The sequence below is a fragment of the Cataglyphis hispanica genome, chromosome 18 (genome assembly GCF_021464435.1).
Source record: "Cataglyphis hispanica isolate Lineage 1 chromosome 18, ULB_Chis1_1.0, whole genome shotgun sequence".
Lineage (NCBI taxonomy): Eukaryota > Metazoa > Arthropoda > Insecta > Hymenoptera > Formicidae > Cataglyphis > Cataglyphis hispanica.
The window spans coordinates 2,500,776-2,519,169 of record NC_065971.1 but is presented as its reverse complement, the minus strand read 5'-3'; the positions used below and the strand labels follow the sequence as shown (position 1 = coordinate 2,519,169).

The following is an 18,394-nucleotide window of genomic DNA, read 5'->3' as shown; positions in this document are numbered from 1 at the left end:
TTTACATCTACTATATCGCATAGTACTTATATATACTCCCAGCGGGTAGTTTCACTTAATATCTGGTGTAAGCCCCATCTATATTAATGTTTAGGAACTCTGTTGTCGTAGTAGGTAAAGCCATATAGCGTTCAACTAACTTGCAAATTACAACGGATGCTCTCTCCAATCTTTGAGCGAGTGTTCACCGGTTATTATTAATAAGGGACGGAGATTATATAAAGAAGAGTGGATGAGAGAAAGAGAGAGAAATAGAAAAATGGGAGAGAGAGAGAGAATAAGCGAGATAATTGTATTAGTCAATGCACATATTTATGTACCTTGCGGTTGAAGCTCACGAATATGAGATAAGTACAGTGACTCTTTAGGGAACTTAAAGAGGAGGCCACGGCTTCTTAAGAATATCGGTAGTCCTCTTAGTCTTCTATTCTCCAGGGATATAAGAGGAGCTCTACAGTATGAGTTGGATAATTTCATTTTGCGCCAGGCAATCTAACGGTTCGAAGTGCCTGGAGATATTTTTGGATTAAAGAAAGTTACACACCCACGCGGGGCGTGCAATAATTGTGTTTATAATGTTGAAAAATAAATTTCTTTCCTCAAACGCGTGACATTCTAATTTCATCCGACAGAATTAGAATTACGCTCAAGATTCTTGAAAAGAATCATGTACACAGAAATTATGAACTGAAGAACTTTTATTAATTGGAAAGTTTCTGCAAAAAATGTAAATTATAAATAACTTTAATAAAGTATATAAATGAAATAAAAGTATATTTAATTATTAATGGAATGCTGTTCTAGCAACACTACATTATATATAAATATTATTATATAAACATTCTTAAAATAATATGTTATTATACCAGGAGCATTTTATAATAAAATATCATGAACAGAATATTAATAACACAATGCAATAATACATGATACATAATATATTATGTATATTATGTGTAATATTTACATATATTATATATGCATTTTAATATTCTTAATCATTTATATAATATAATATATTTATTTAAAACATTATATAAATATAATATATATAATATATTTATATAAACACGAGATATTAACACACCGATGGTATTATCGATTTATTAAAATGGAAATAAATATCTACATATATTATAATCTTGCAAACCTCTGTGTGATATGTCCAATTCTATTTCTAATAAGATTAATAAATTTTTTTTGTCCAAGCATTACCATCGAGATCCAGTCTACCGTGTATATCCGTGTCATAAATCTAGAAATCAAATCGTGAGTTTTACAGGCTGTTTGTATCCCGCGCATAATAAAAAGCAACAACAGATGGAACCTTGCTAGGACACGTGAAATTGAAACAGAATTTATACCAGGTGAATCCTGTTTTACAACCGACATGAAATGACAAAACATCGTATAACTACCATGCCAAGAACATCGGTAAAAATATTATATTTCGATAAAAAGCCATAAAACAGCTATCTATCATATAAGGAGAGATAAAGATTTATTATAATCAAATATTTGTCTTATATTTGTTTCTATTTAAATCTTCCTTCAATTATTATATAATTAGCTTGTTTGAATACTTTACAGTAATAGAAACGTAGAAGAATATAAAAATTTTAGAGAATATAAGAAAAATATTAATTTTCAAAGTAAAATATTTATTCTCTTCCTAAATTTGTTTAAATGTTTCTAAGCGACAAAGCAAAGCTGTAATAAATCATTGGTCTTTAAATTCTTTCATTCATTGTTTGTACAATCCACAACGACATTTTTTAACAACAAGAAATAAAAACAAATAAGGTTTTTTGTAAGCTTCATCAATTTCAAAGGACGGATGATAGACTAAAAACATTTCCCATCCCCTCATTCACGATGCTCTATCGATTAATCCACATGCTGCCGATACTTTTCGCTTTGGTCGTACGTTTTTATATTCCTCCGTGAAGTCATTTTCCCTTGGGCACTCTCGAGAAGAATTTCGAGTGTCTCTATGAGAAACAAAACTAGTCACATTTCGCTTCTCCACGTAATACGAGGATCTATCCATCCCTCGAGCGGCAAATGCTCGCTCGATAGGACGCTATCTCTCTTGCTCTTTTGTCCTTTGGCTTTATCTTTAATTTTAATAATTTCACTCTTCGCTTATATCTCTTTCTGTTCATCTCTTTCGTCTCTCGATGTTCATTCTCCTTCTTCTCTCCTTTTCCCGAATCTCTTTTCCTTTCTTATTTTATTTACATTTATATTAGGGGTTGGTGCACATATCCTCTTTCTATAGCACGTGAAATTCCTGCTCTTGCCACGACTTGCTTTCACAGTGAGCTCTTTCGTTTTCCTTCCCTCTCAATCTGTTTCAATCTCTCATGTATTTTCTGTCTCGCTCTCCTCTTTGTCTTCTTCCACTTTAATCCTTCCTCTCATCTCTTCTCTTTTCTCAATCCTCCCTTTGATTCCACAGACTCTATTCTATATGTTGACCATCCTTGCTTTGAATTTCTACCTCCTTGTGGCTTATTGTTAGCTATATTTCTCGCTTTCTTTTTCTTCAATGCTTTTATTTCAATTTGTTTTGTTACTATTGTCTCTCGCGTATTTTCTTCTTTAAAGATTGCTTTAAATCATCTAGAGGTCGAAATAAAATTTGAGACAGAATTATACATATAATTTTATGTACTGCGTAATATAACATACAAATACAAATATATAAATATAGAAAAAATATTCTATGTAGTCAAACATATATATAAAATATATTTCAAAATACACATGCACATATACATTAGGATATATGATATATAAAATTGTAAATAGATTTTGATTTTGAATTTTATCACAGAATATGAATAATCTAATGTATTTATCTTAAATGTTGCTTTCTTTTATCTTTCTTTTAATATATCTTTATTTTTCTCTAGTTTTCGCATTCTGTCTTTTATCTGCTGACGTTCCTATTATTTCTTCGATAAAAATAGTTTCATGTTTGTTTCATTTTTATTTCATAAATTTTTCATCTCTCTTTCTCTTTCTATTCTATGTATCATATTTATCATTCACATGTATGCTTCTGATTCCGTCTCGTTCGCAACTATCACCGTATTCAAATAATTATAATGTTATCCTCTTTTTCTCTCTTTAATTTTTTTTTCTTTCTAATCTACCTTCACTCCCATTGGTATTCTCATCTCGATTCCCTATAATAACCGTCTCATTCTAGTTAAGTATATATCTCAACTTACCTATCTCTCTCCTCTTCCCTTTCATTTCTCTATATGTATAATACTTTACCCTTCTTTCTCCGTGTACCATTAAAGCATTTTCTTTTTTTTCTCTTTCTTTAGTCGTTGTTCGCTTTTCTTAGGCAACCATAGTAAAAGATATATGTTGATACATAAGTTTTTGTATCTATATACAGTGATATACTTTTCGAAATTTTTAAAAAATTTTAAACATAGAAAGATTACACAATTCGATATTATAAGTAAAAAATTTCAAAATCAAATAAAAATCTAGAAAATGTACATATAAGAAGAGGCAATCTTAAAGTAATAAGTTAAAAGAGGAAAGATACAAACACTATTCAAGCTGTCAAAAATCTAAATATTAACTTCAAAGCGTGTTTGGAAATCATTAACATAAAAAAAACAATAATTATTTGTACTCCGTCTTTGGCCGATGTTCACCTTCGCTCACGCATGCTTCCACTTCCATTCGCAGTCTCGCTCCTACCATCCCTTTACGCACCTTTCCCACTGTACCGCTACCCTTTTCCACCCATCATCAACCCTCTCCCCGGACTACTTCTCTCCTTTGGTGCTCCTTCTCCCAGCCAATAATCTTCTCTCTCTCTCCCCGACCGATCATCCCCTCCACAGGAAGAACCCTCGCAGCATCCCTCTCTCGTGGTTTCTCTATCACACCCCCGTAGTAGTCGCTTGGCAGCCACCCTCTCTGGTACGTAGCTCGCTTCGTAGGGCGCCGTCGTCGTCGTCGTCATTGTCGTCGGACCAGCGGTTAACGGTCTCGCGCGGCACCGGGTCACCTCAGTCGACACCGCGTCCCACCCGCGTTCACCACGTTGCGTCGTGACCCGTGCCGCGCCATTAATACGGTTAAACTACTGTCGCGAGCCAGCACCTCGTGGCGCGTATATTCGTCGAAATATATCCGTTACTTTTGCTAACCAGGTGGTTATTAATCACCTGGACGCCGGAAAATCACCCGAAGATAGGGCATCGCTCATCCCCTCATCTCGAAGCTGTCAACTCAAAGTCGCTAATCCGTGCGTCTCTTCTTCGTTTGGACATCAACCCGAAATGGTTCGTTACTTTCTTCCTTTGAATTGCTTGATATTACAGCAAACGCGGCCAGTGAATATTCCGGGCAATCGATTCACCAGGATAATGTCATGATCCTGGATACCTAGATCTTGAGATTTATATTGATTATTGGCAACTAGGTCAGGATGTAAGCTTCGATTATTCGCTCGTATTATGCGTACTCCCAGGTATTCCCAGGTCATGTCGGTTAGATCATTGAAGCTACCAGTACTATTCTTGGAAAATATCAACTTGATAGATTTTTCCTCTGATAAAAACGCTGAAAAACTTTTATCAGTAGCAATGCATCGACGATGTAAATCTGGATAATATTAAATTAGTTGGTCTCACAAATTTATCAGCTTAGCGCATTAAATATTTATATTCGTGCAAAATTGATGATATTGATATTTTCTCGTTTCTTCCTTTCTATGAATCATATTTATTATTTAATATCATTATATTAAAAGCGCGATATATATTTCAATAGATAATAAACACTCTCGAAATGATAATTTATCGCGCCGTGAATACGTTGATTACGAAGAAGATTGAATATTTAACTTTAGATTGAATGTTAAATGTCACGGATTTTCTCATCTCTTAAGTGGAAGAAATTCTAGAGATCATTTTACAGCATGAATTATATTAACGACTATGCTAAAATTTTGTAACACGAGATAAAATTACATATTTAATAATATCTATATTTAAAATATCAATCAAATTTAATTATGAACAACGTATACTCAGATTTAGCAGTAACATGAGCGAAGTTTGATGTAATCCGTTTTTTAACGCTTGATTAAATAATACTTATCACTTGGTTTTTAATTCTTTTATATGTTATGCATCCACATTTCTTTTCTGCAAGCATATCTACACAGAAAGAATAAGATATCGTTATGCATTTTTGACAGTGGTAGATAGCAGCAATATTTTAGTCGAACATATATATATATATATATATATATATATATATATATATATATATATGTATACGTATATATGTGTATATATATCTATATATGTATGCATATTACTTGTTTGCTGTGTTTTAACACGTTGGCAAATTGAATGATTGCCTTGTATGACTCGACTCGTCAAGTATCTATTTGATAAGCAGGGCTTATATTCGAGAATCTGGCTCAGTGATATATGCGCGCGTGCGCGCCCGTTGCTCTCGCCGGGAGAGAAGCTACATATATACTCTTCTTAATTTATATGCACTAGTTTCCCAGAAATAGAAAGTCACAAAACGATGTACAATTAGTTACACATGTTGCACAATTATAAAGACTTATACATGTTGTAAATCTCTTCTCCAAGCTTGTCATTAATGTCTTAATTATAACGAATAGTCAAAAAAATACATCAACATTTGTTACTGTGAAGCAAAATTGTATATTAAAATTTTTGCGTTTATCTTCATCACAAAACCTGATATATGTCTGTATGACAAAAATCAATGTGAAATATATATACTTTAGTCGTGAAACACGAATTAAACCTTGCATTAGTCCCACACGTTGACGTGACACATTTCATTGCATTGTTTTAGTTTTGATTTATTTTAGCGAGCATATATATTGATTTTGTCATTACAACTTTGAGTAAATCTCAATTTTCAGTTACAGCCATGTGCACACAATTACATTATAATTTTAAAACAGTTAGCTTACGAAAATGATAAAATATATTAAGCTCATTTTATATGATTTATAATTTACAACAAAATTAAGGATAAAATTCTATTTATAATTTTATGTATAGTATACAGAAACATTTAAAGAATAAAATAGTATAGCATATAGTATAGTGTAGCATGTAGTACGTATATAAAATACACATTAGAAAATGCGTTAAAATATATGATACATAAAATTATAAGAGAATTTTATAATTTTAATAAAAAATAAAAATTTTTTAAATAAAATTTCTTTTAATAAAAATCTTGATTTATGTCGCAAATTTTGAAATTTCAATTATTTTGAAATATTTTTGGTTCGTATTATTCAACAAATAAATCGTTAGAATACGCATAGGCACGTATTCAAATATACGATACATAAAATTATAAGAGAGTTTTATAATTTTAATAGAGAGTAAAAATATTTTTAATAAAATTCTATCTTGATTTTTATCACAAATTTTGAATTTTCGAAATTCCAATTATTTTGGAATATCTTTTGTTCGTATTATCCAACAAATAAATCAGCAGCATTGATTAATCGTGAAATCTTCCAGTTCGAAAACACCTGTTTGGATCGCGATTGATCGAGATATTAATAGCTGTAGTCTATAGATACGTACTGCATTTCAATTCATTTGAAAGCACGTGTTTTGAAGCGCGCGACGAGAGTCCTTTCCACTTTCCATCGCTAAGAATGTCTGACTGAAGCGCGGATACTTACTACTACGTAATATATGCGGTGTCTGTTTCTGAACGCCGCGATCTACTTAGCGCACAATCGTCAGCCTCTTGTCCTATCGAGTGGTGAAAAGCATCTTGCCGCAAACGCATCGATTCATCCGATCGAGATGAATCGATTTAAATCTTGAATCTCTTCTCGCCTTCGATCAAGAGAAATACATATTTAATATGATTTTGATTCTGTTTCTCGTGCTATATTTTACTAGTGAGAAATTATGAAGAAATTGCCAATTCTTTGTTATTTTGCGATGTTTTACGTATGCTTCTGTCACGATCAAACAATTAATCATCTCTCCCGTTACCGAAATTGTTACGTTGATAGACACAAGACTTATTTGACGTGAATTATTAATGATGAATAAAGTTCAAGTCATTAATCATTAATTCATCATTAATTATATCGAGAAGAGATAATTAATAATATTGTTCATTAATGATGATAAAATAGTTTTATTTGTAGCATAAGAATATTGAAATGGAATATTTTCGGAGAAATAAAGTTTTGTGATCAAATTCTGCGCACATTATTCTCTCGGAATTCTAAAGAACGGTCTTTCATTCTGTTAAGCTCGTTAAAGTATCTTAGGAAAAGAAACTCGAACTAGATAACATGTGAGGCTTTCAAGGGCCACTCCAGATGATATTTGCAACTATAGTCTATGGTAAGCGACGTTTATAACAAACTTTTGCAAGATTGTCATGTCTAAAATTTTAAAACCTGATACATGTTGAAAATGTAATTCTGATAGTAATATTTTTCTATATTATATCATGCGTAATGGAGTTTTCCATAAAGATCCCATTTTCCAAAAATCTCTATTTTACAAAGACAACTAAAAAAACGTAGAAAACAAATATGATCTAATAAATATTGTATGGGCAAAATATAACTTTTATATAAACTGTTATATATATATATATATATATATATAAGTTTTATTTTGTTTTAGCGAAAGATTTGCATGTATAAGAATTTCATTTTATGATCCACTGGATAATCACAGTTCAAAACATAGTAATCCTTCGACAGTCAAGAAAGAACTTTCGATTAACGATTAAATCGCGTCGCATTTTTCACGAAATCAATTTCGAATATATATAATATTATTCGCAAGAAGAATATCAGAGATGCATTAGTGAGTATTATAAAATCGCAATGCGATTCGGTCGTCGAGCTGTCAAACGAAAATGAGCGACGGGATGGTTCACAGAGGAATAGAAGGGTAATTCGTATTTCCGACGAATTTCCGGAAATTCGGTTGATTTACTCATTGGCGCCGGCCAAACGCGATACGGCCTGTAATTTCGAGCCATGTAACACCATACCTACGTACATACGCGAACAGCAGTCGTCGGTCTGTCTGGAACCCGAGGGCAACGCCTCGTTTCTGAATTTTCATCGATCTGTCCAAATCCGCGGGCTCGGCCTTAGCCATCCTCAGCCTTCAGCGTCGCCGCGTTGTATTTTTACCGGCCGAATAAAGCCTCTCCGAATACATCGTTAAAAATAAACATTTGGTGGAAAAAGAGAATAATAAAGGTCAACGAAGCGCGAACGTGGGTCGCACGATAGAGGAGATGATCAATTAAAAATACGCGAAATAGTAAGCTGACATATTTTCCATTATCTCGAATAATTGTTCTTAGATTGATGTTAGAACTTTTGAAATAATAGCTTGTAACTATTGTATTATTTTAGCGCAAGGGAGTATTGGATATTCTAAAATTCGATAATTAACTTTTGTACACACACACACAAAAGATAATTAAAGCTGGTTTTTAAATTTATTTAGCAATTCTCGTTGATGTTAGCGGAAAGCTCATCAAGGTATTACTTTGTGACAGCTCGTGCGAATAACTTTGCGGACACATACTTACGGTACGTATACGTACTTTGTTCGATACCGTGTACTACATTTGCATAACAGAGATGACAATACCGCTGAATATTACTATTTAATTTCACAGATCCGCCTCGGTAAAACGATATATTTAAAATTAAAAACTACGTCGTGTCACACAGAATCGTGTTTGCGATGTTGTCGCAAATTGGCTTCATCTTTATCGTACCGTGTAATTTGCAGGAAATTTTTATAAGTCGGCTTTATCGTATTTTAATAAAATTCACGTATTTCTCTTTGCACGTATATCAAAAAGTAATATTAAATATATAATACATGCGACATTTCAATTTCGCTCGCGTACTCGTGAATTGAACTCAATCGCATTTTAGTAGAAATATTTAATAAATAGATATTCCACTACTGTAATGAAAAATAAATCAACGTTGACCTACAGAAATTGCAAATTGAAATAAATATTAGCGCAACGGGAAATAAATTCTTGTCAGCAAAAATATTCTCCAATCAAACGAAATTACAAAAATTCGTCGAGCTTTTTGCTGCGAATTCCGCCGAGACTTTGGGACCGTATATTCGCGAAACCGAATCGTTAAAGTTCCAGGATAGACCGATGTAAAAATTAATCGAATTATTGAGGTTTCTCTATATGTGTGTGTGTGTGTATATATATATATATATATATATATATATATATATATATATATATATATAGGACGAACACAGTATTGGAAAAAGTTTTCATCAGTATATGTGGAAGAGAGAAAGAGAAGAAGGAATGTTCTTCGTTAATGATTCGACATGGATGATAGTATTGAGAGAATTACTGCTAATTCATTCCAACAAGAATACGAAAGTGAACTACATCATAGAGTGTAAGCGGAAATTTTCCAACCGCTGCAACATTATTCTATTAGTATCAGGATCTCCCTTGATATCGTTGGTAATTTAATATCCTCAATGAGTCCGATTTATTTCTTTCGATTTATTTATTCGCTGAAGCAAGATTATCTCCAAACTCTCATCAATAGATTTGTACAGAAAGAGATAAAACTTCCTCCCGATAAACTCGCGAGCTAGACACTGAAGGGTAAAAAAATCAACAATTACGACATTTTGATATCATAAATACACTCTCGCGTTTATTATATCTCTGTCTTTCTCTTTCTCTTGCTTGACACTTTTCCTCGAGACTCACTCGGTCACTCCTGCGATGTTATTTCGGCACTTGCTTCTTAATGATTGACTCTAGTGTTCGTATAATACGTGTATATATCATGCGTAGTGTGCGTGTTGTTTTCTCTCTCTCTCTCTCTCTCTCTCTCTCTCTCTCTCTCTCTCTTTCTCTTTCTCTCGCCAATACCTCGCATTGCGCGAATAACGATTGCTTTGATATAATCTTTATTCAAGTGTATCAAACAAATTAAACATTTCGGAGATTCCGTATGAAAATAATAGAAAATTGATGCTCTCGTTTTACACTATCCTCATTTCTCTCAAATTTTTCTGCGCTCTTGTAAAAAGTTACGTCTTCAATGTATACGTGATATTTTATAATAACAAAATCTCGTTTTATTCAAATATAAATCAGAATTCTGCGTAAAGTTTGTTTAAAAGCAAACAATAATTCTCGGCAATCCTCGTAGTACCGAGACGCAGAATTATATCCGCTTGTATAGTTAAACAGAAAAGTTTAAGTACATGCTTTGAGAATATCTGGAGATAACATCTTGTTTATGCAAGCTGCACAATATCCGACAATACGTTGTATACATGTATTATATATTTGCAGTATCTTGTTATATGCAATAAGGGATTAAACGTAACATTATTAACCAAAGTGCATTTAGATATATATATATATATATATGTATTTCTACGCGTTTGCATATTTATGGCTTATATTATCACAACGTTATATGAATCTAATGAGTATATATATTTTTACGTATAAAATATAATTATGAGAAAGAAGAGAAAAAAATATAATACATTTATATTTATATTCCTTATATAATCAGCTTTTTTTCAAACTTAACTGCGAAAAAATTTTAATTAATGAAAAAGTTAGAAATATTCAGCGTTTCTCAAACAGTCCAAATTTTTGAAATAAATCGTTCAGATGATTTATCATGACAATGGATGTAACTGTATTAGAAGTTAAGCCAATTGATTAAAGCCATTCTTTTTTAGCAACAGCGTTCAGGGGATCTATTATTCACGCGAAATAGACGCGGAATGAACACAAATAGCGATATACGATATTCGCTATACGATTAAATTTTGAATATCCTATATCCCTCTATTAATCTTGTGATAAAGTCCATTGTTGCCTTTAAAAGATTTGAATATAAACAAGAGCGAAAAAGATTTAGCGATAAAGTTCTAATTTATTTTCTTTTTTTCTTTTTCTTGAAAATAAAATTTTATATCGTACTTATCGTTATGTTATTATTTGCAAAGTAATGTTTGTTATATCATATTCTTCTGTGTATGCATTGTGCTGTGCATATATTACATTTTTTACAACTTATTGAAATGTTTTTCTTTATGAAAAATATGAAGATGAAAAATATAAAGTTTTAAATCTTATTATAATATCTTATTATAATACATCCTATAATATATACTTTCCTTTTACAATTTAAATATTTATTATTTTTTTAAAGTTCTGTTTTAAATATTATGTATTAAGATTTCTCATAAACAGGATGAAGTGTTCGAGCGCATGTTAAACGAAGAGTCCTTGACACTTCAAAGAATTTAGCGTAAAATTAATGCAGAGTTTGTGTGCTAAGTATCGCACTCGATCAATCGTACGGGAAACGCAATAGAAGAGCAGATACGTTGTTAATAGGAATTGTGAAGCCGCAAGCAGTTGACAATGACGTTGATGAGTGGAACAATAACGCCAGGCGGGTTGTCGATTGCATTCGAGGGCACGCATCGAATGGCGTATAAAAGCTTTCATTCCCTCTGTTGCGCGCGGAGAACAACCGTATACTGTTCACTCATTAATGATCCGCATCTTTACCAAAACAAAGACCTTTATGTTCTTATGTATAGGTGATAATACATTAAAGCACTCGTCACGTAATTACAAAACTGTAATTTTCATTATCGTCGTCGCTTTTCAAAATTACATTGCCCTTCGTAAACACATATATTTCACAAAAAGATTCCGAAGAATGTTGAGTTAAATTCGCGCAATCGGCAAATCTTTCTCTCTCTCTCTCTCTCTCTCTGTATGTGTGTGTATGGATTGTAATATTATCAAAACTGTGTGGAAATTTCGCGAAATATTCAAATGCATGTCTTAACTGAATAGAATTCTGTATGGAAATTAATTTTGAAACTTGCGCAGTTGCTATTAAAGCCCCACTTCGCACATTGCGAGTGCAAGACAAAAGTTGCGACGTACAAATGCGAGTGTATTCGTGTATATTTCGTAGCTTTGTCAGTAATAATAATAAGAATCATAATTATCAAAGCCTTTGACGAAATATATAGTAGGCGGAACGCGGAATAATTCGGAAACAATCACTTTAATGTATAAAGAGAAATGTTGCCTCCGGCTAATTAAATCCGTTTGAAGTTGAGAAATTATATAAGCTCACTTTAAGTTCAATTAATTAACAAGTCTGTTATCGAAATTATATTCAAGTTTTGCAATAACGTTTTGATATTTGCAAACGAATAATATTTTTCTTCTTTCAACGAGTATGAAATACATTCAGAGATTTAAATAGAAGACTTTCATCGAGTCGCAATTATTAGCATATTTTGACAGATGTAAATGTTGCGAGGCGACACGATAAAAAAATCGCCATTCAATACTGTTAGCTCATGCATATTAAACTGTATTTTATTTTGCTATTATCCCTTACCGTTGTAAGTTAAATATCGACGTGCTTTGTAGAGACATAGAACGTACAGCATCGTGTCTTCGAGCAATAAAGTGTTCACTAATTTTGCTAATTGGAACGGTTACTGTTTCAATAACTAACTTCTTATTAAACATGAAATAACAGTGAGATTGCTCCGGGCAAGAGATGCTTCTCCGATAAATGCTAACTAGATTTGTAAAAGCAGAGGAATAATCTAAAAATTATGCAACATACATATTCTTCCTTAGACCCATTTTAGACGGCTTATAATTCGTGACAAAATTCGAGATAGAATTCTATTTATAGTTTAAAGAAAAATATGTATGCATAATATTTTTAAATTATTCTAAAATATATAACAAATGCACGCAGAGTGTTTTTTATACAACGATATTTCTGCATATAAAGATCATTTTCTGAGGATATAAAAATGATATAGGAAATGCGATGCGTTTATATAAATTTTTTTCCTTTTCAAAAGCTTTGAAATTTTGAAATTTCTTACATTACATTTGATCTCCTCTTTAATTTCTTTCACAGTAATTGTGTAAACGTTTCAATGATATTCTGTCAAATCATATTCATTGGATAAGCGTCTGAATTCGATGAATCTCACGTACGATCAAGCGATAATGGTATCTACGCTCGATGCAATTTTCCGCGCCGAAGAGACCACGAGGCTTGTGATTTGGCGACCGCGTCGTTGAATTCGCGTACCACGAAGCTTTTCCCAAACTATATCGCCATCGTTAATTAATAAACCGCGAGCGAATTTCATCAAGGATTAATCTGCGGACGCGTTAAAGCGTGACAACGACGGATTCAGCGCCGCTACTGCGTCAGCTGTTTATTTGTATGACAGTCGTTGCAAAACGCTCGCGTGACACAACGAAAGCATCCATCACCGGCTCATGAATACTGGTCTCTTCTGTCGACGAGAATCCGTTTTAATTGCGGAAAATAAAGGACCGCTCGGAGCGCATATATAAGAGCGATGTGTGTATGCGATGGATTTAACAAAGCTAACTTGTTGATCTTACTTAAGCGGGCAGCTTGATTAAAAAGACCGTCTAGGGAATAATCGCGCCGCGATGTCTGCTATCTGGTTCAAGAATCGAGCTCATCAGCCAAGGCTCCGCGTTGTTAACGTAAAAGGAGTTCAAATTCAGGTGCATGTTTGCCGAAACTTGAATGTCGAAACAGAACGCAACCGATCCGGATGGCGGATTTCGAATTCTAGAATTTAGAGCCGAGATTCCAAAGACGTCTGCTTGTCGAATCTCGGAGATAGTTTCGAGGCCGGAATTAGTTCGCGAGAAGGTCGTGAAAAAACTTGTCGATGAAGAAAATAAAATTAATTAGATAAGTTTTTAATTTTTTTTTTGTTTTCTTTTTTAAGATATCAATATCCAGAAGCTAATCTAGAAGCTAATCTCTCTTTAAAATAGACAATTATGTGGCGGTTGCATGCAGGTTGTGTGCCAATTTTTTCTTCATTGAAATTTTTTCAAAAACATAAAAAGCCAAAAAGAGAAAATTTACAATCCAAAAAGAGAAAATCTTTTTAATTACATACAAATTGTCTTCATCGTTTCACCAAAAAAGAAAAAAAAAATTTAGAAGTTTTTCAGCAATACATAAGTTTAAATATTCTGTAATTTTAATTGTATCAACAATTTTAATTATAATTTGTAATTTTTTTTTTTTATTACGGCGAGCAAAGAAACCAAATTTTTTTTCCAAAACCTAGCTGCTCAACCAAAGTTCAATTTCACAACTAATATGTATCCGCAAAACCCTCGATCGTGAAGATTACAAATCAAGAAGTTATCCAATAATCTTTTTGTCCCGCCGAAAAGCAGAACTTTTGGCGCAGTTTAAAGAAGCATTCGGCTTGAAAGAACACGAGATCGCGTTAGAACACTTGATTACATCTTCCGCTTTATTCTTTGCTCAAATCAGATACTGGTGAATTTCAACGAGAAAAGATCAGAAAAAAAAAAAATTTTGCGGTACGCGATAGCGGATCCTAATTTTATTTGGGAAATTGCAACGTTTGCATGCAAAGTATTACTTTCTTGCTTCTATTATATTTTATAAAGAAAAAAATATAATGAAGTCTCACATTATATTTTATGATAAAGATGCAATAAATTTATCATTTAGTTCAATAGCTAATAATAATAGTATATATAATAATAATAATATATTAGTAGAGTAGTTTCATATATATATATATATATATATATATATATATATATATATATATATGCATATGTATATATGTGTATATATTAATATGTATATATTAATGTTACAATGCAGCAATTTTACACAATAATGAACTTAATACATATAGTAACATGCTATATTAACAATTATATTTTGATATCGTTTTTATATTATTGTTTGTAATTTTCATTTATTGCTCGCTCAATTCAGAGCGGACTTATCCAGAGCAAACGTTAATTACATAATAAAGCGATATTGTAATCAGCTAAAAATTGCTTTTCAGCTTAGCCGAGCGCGACTCGCAAAGGGGAAAATGTTCGGCGGTTAGACGGAGTTGAAGAGAGATGCGCCTAAAGCACCCTATTTTCGACTCTACGAGGTACACATAAGAGACGACGTCTCTTCTCTAGATCGTATGACAAAATGTGATGATGTGATGACATCCCCCTTCCTTCCGACCCTTCTTCCACACGGTAGACTCTCTTCCATCGGTGTGCCACTAACAAGCAAATCCTTTGATCGATGCTAACATTTGCACAGGGCCGCAAACTTCGTCGTTGCTCGAAGAAAACTTTTTGGTAGCGAAGAACTCGGGAATCAGAAGTCAGGTCACTCAGAAATTCAGAGAAATCAGGAAGCTCCTACAGCCCCTGATTTTATCTCCTCGTGTATCTGTGTATAATATATAATGGCATCAGTCATTTGAGGATAATTGAGGAAACGACGGCAAAAAGTAATCCACGTGTATTCTTACATAAATACGTTTGCTCTTTCAGACGGAGATAAATGGTAAATAATCACGAACAAAAGATAGGAATGATAAATCAGAAATATCATTGCAAAGATAAGAATTTATTATTTTTTATTTATCTTCATGTATTTTTACGTAGACGATAATTAAAAAATGACAGTGCACAGAGAAATACGTATGTCTTTCCAAAAAAATATTTAAGAGCAATAAAAATTTTTTTTTCTGATATATCTTTGCTGTAAAATATAAAATCTTTTTTCTTCTTTTTTCTAAATTATAAATGTTTAATTTTAAATCTAAAATGAATAAAAAAGAAAGATCTTAAAAAGACACACACACACACATACATGCAATAATATTTATGTCAATCTTTTCACGATCTTTTCATGATTTTCTTGCTAATTTATAGAAATATTCAATTAATAAATCTCTAGAGAACATTATTACAAGCATTTAGCGCGTAAATGATCATATTTGTATTCTTATTAAATTTTAATTATTTTATATATATTTTTATATATTTACAATCGCAGAATTTATTATAAATTTGACAAAACTATAAATAAATTTTCTCTCTGGAATATGTGGAATAATGAAATTTTCTTTTTCAAATTTCCAATTTCCTTTCTTTTCTTATGTTCCGGTTGGAATAAAATAACAGTGAACAGAGTGGAAAAAAAACTGTTTTGTGTGCAAAAGAGTTTTCTATCGCTTACTCTATTTGTCACTCCGTGACTTCCGCTCGTTTCCTCAAAATGGAACTCAACGTGCGCGCGACGAATATTCGATGAATATCATTGTCAATGAAATTGAAATTTGTAAGAATTATATGCAATTATTGACACTCTCATATTTCTATGCACTCCATGCATATAAAAAATTCTAAATAATTGTATAATTTTATATATAGCATATTTTTATTCTATACAATGTTATACATCGGGATATCAGAAGTAAAAAATAGATTTATTGGTTGATATATTTTATAAAAGCCTAAAGAGAACAAGTTCTATTATTTAATTTCTTAGAAAAATTATTTAAAATTATTAAAAATTAATTAATTGTCATAAATAACATAGAGAGTTGGTAAAATATATTGCCGTTTAATAATTGTGATTTAAAATAAATTTAAAATAAATAAATGAATTAAAGCGCGAAAGAACCGTATATTATATTTGTGGAATATGTACAATATAACGAGACATATTATAACAGAAAAAGGTCCGGAAAAAAGCGAAGAGCGAAAGGAAGATAAGATATATAATATTAAAAGCGTATATTGAAGCCGAGGGTAGGAAGCGAGAAGGAAGGGGAAACGTTGCTATGCATTCTGCTCTAGTTCGTATCTTTTAAATCCTCGCCTGCGATAAAATGAGAGATTTCCGTTCCAGGTGACAAATCGAGAAGAAAAGATACAAAGATGCCGGTGGGTGGACGAGTCGCTGGTAAAGTCGGGATATACAGCTCCCACTACAATGGTAATGTGGATGTGGATATCGTTCTATTAGGTATATATAACGACTATATTAGTATCAAAGCAATTTTTGTTATTAATGGTGACATTCTCCGCGCAAGTAAATTCATCATATATTCATCGTATATCAATGTTAATGAAGTACAGAAATTGCTTCGGTATGATTATGGTCCGAAATAAATTGTTGGCAATCGGTGGCGTAATTCTGTTAGTAAATTGTTGAGAGGACTTTTCTTCTTACATGAACCGTAATATTATTTTTATATATCGCGTGTGCGATATATAAAAAATTGTGATATACATATATAAAAAATATGTGATAGATAAAAAATTTTTCCTATCATTTCAATATATTTTACTTTATATTCTCGTGATATATATATATATATATATATATATATATATATATATATATATATATATATATATATATATCGCGAAAGTAAGTTTTATTTTTAGTATCGAATTTTTTTTTTTTTAACGTGAATTAAAGTCCTTTCGAGAAAAAAAGAGGATGCGTGTTGTTATTTCTCATGTTTTTTCATAACATATTAAAATTATTTTATTACAATATGTAATTAAATTGCTTGTAAAAATTATTAATTGTTATTGGAATTGTTGTCATCTTATTTCTTTCAAAGCTTGGCTGTTAGTTCTCAATGTGCTTTGTTTACGCAAAATAATTTTCTGTAATATATAAAATTAGGAGATATATCATATATTACATAAATTAAAGTCAATGTTATTTATACATAACAAATTTTATATTTTATATTTATTCTTTTTTCCAAAGATATGCAAGAGAAAGATTCAAATAAACTGAATTGGCATAGAAAATTGAGCATACTTCGTATAAGATTGCATACACACAACACTAATATTATTACGCCACTATAACGTCAGACAACTGTACCAGACAACCCCCTATCGTACGAATCTTATCGACACGAATCCTAACGTAGGTAGTTAAATACAAAGTTCACTTTTTTTGGCAGCGACGTAAACTTGTCAGTGAAATCAATAACGCATCCGAAATTACGCTAATGTTTACCGGATCTAACGAAAAATTTACGATTATGTTGATCTTGGGCCAGCTGGCAGTGATGCTGCTCTATTTCTCTCTTTTACTCATAATTTACAAATAAAATTTTCTATTTTATCTTGATCTTTAGTATATTTAACGATTGGATTTTCTCCAAGCATTTGCTTTGAATTTTATCTCGACATGATTCACCGATATTTGTAGAGATTTAGAATATCAAAGTGCACAAATTGCTCTTTTATACGATGAGATTTATATTAAATATAAAATTCAAATGATTTAATATAAAATAAAAATATTGCAGCTGAAACATGTGTGACATTTTCGCTTTATGAAATTTGACTCAAAAAGCGGCATTATTTTATCGAGAAACAATTCTACGTGGGTAGCAGCATA

General features: G+C 31.9%; 2 protein-coding genes across 2 annotated transcripts in view; both read left to right on the top strand.

Annotated features, from left to right (window-relative positions):
• The window catches only part of LOC126856225 (uncharacterized), a 63,376-nt gene extending 48,264 nt beyond the window's left edge, over positions 1–15,112 (top strand). Inside the window, exon 9 of the mRNA XM_050604529.1 lies at positions 15,015–15,112. The gene's annotated coding sequence lies outside the window, so the exon portion shown is untranslated. The remainder of the gene's footprint in view (positions 1–15,014) is intronic.
• The window catches only part of LOC126856232 (uncharacterized), a 64,283-nt gene that overhangs the window by 39,284 nt on the left and 6,605 nt on the right, over positions 1–18,394 (top strand). Inside the window, exon 2 of the mRNA XM_050604553.1 lies at positions 16,874–16,960. Coding sequence (XP_050460510.1) covers positions 16,903–16,960 — 58 coding nt within the window. The 5' untranslated portion in view covers positions 16,874–16,902. The remainder of the gene's footprint in view (positions 1–16,873; positions 16,961–18,394) is intronic.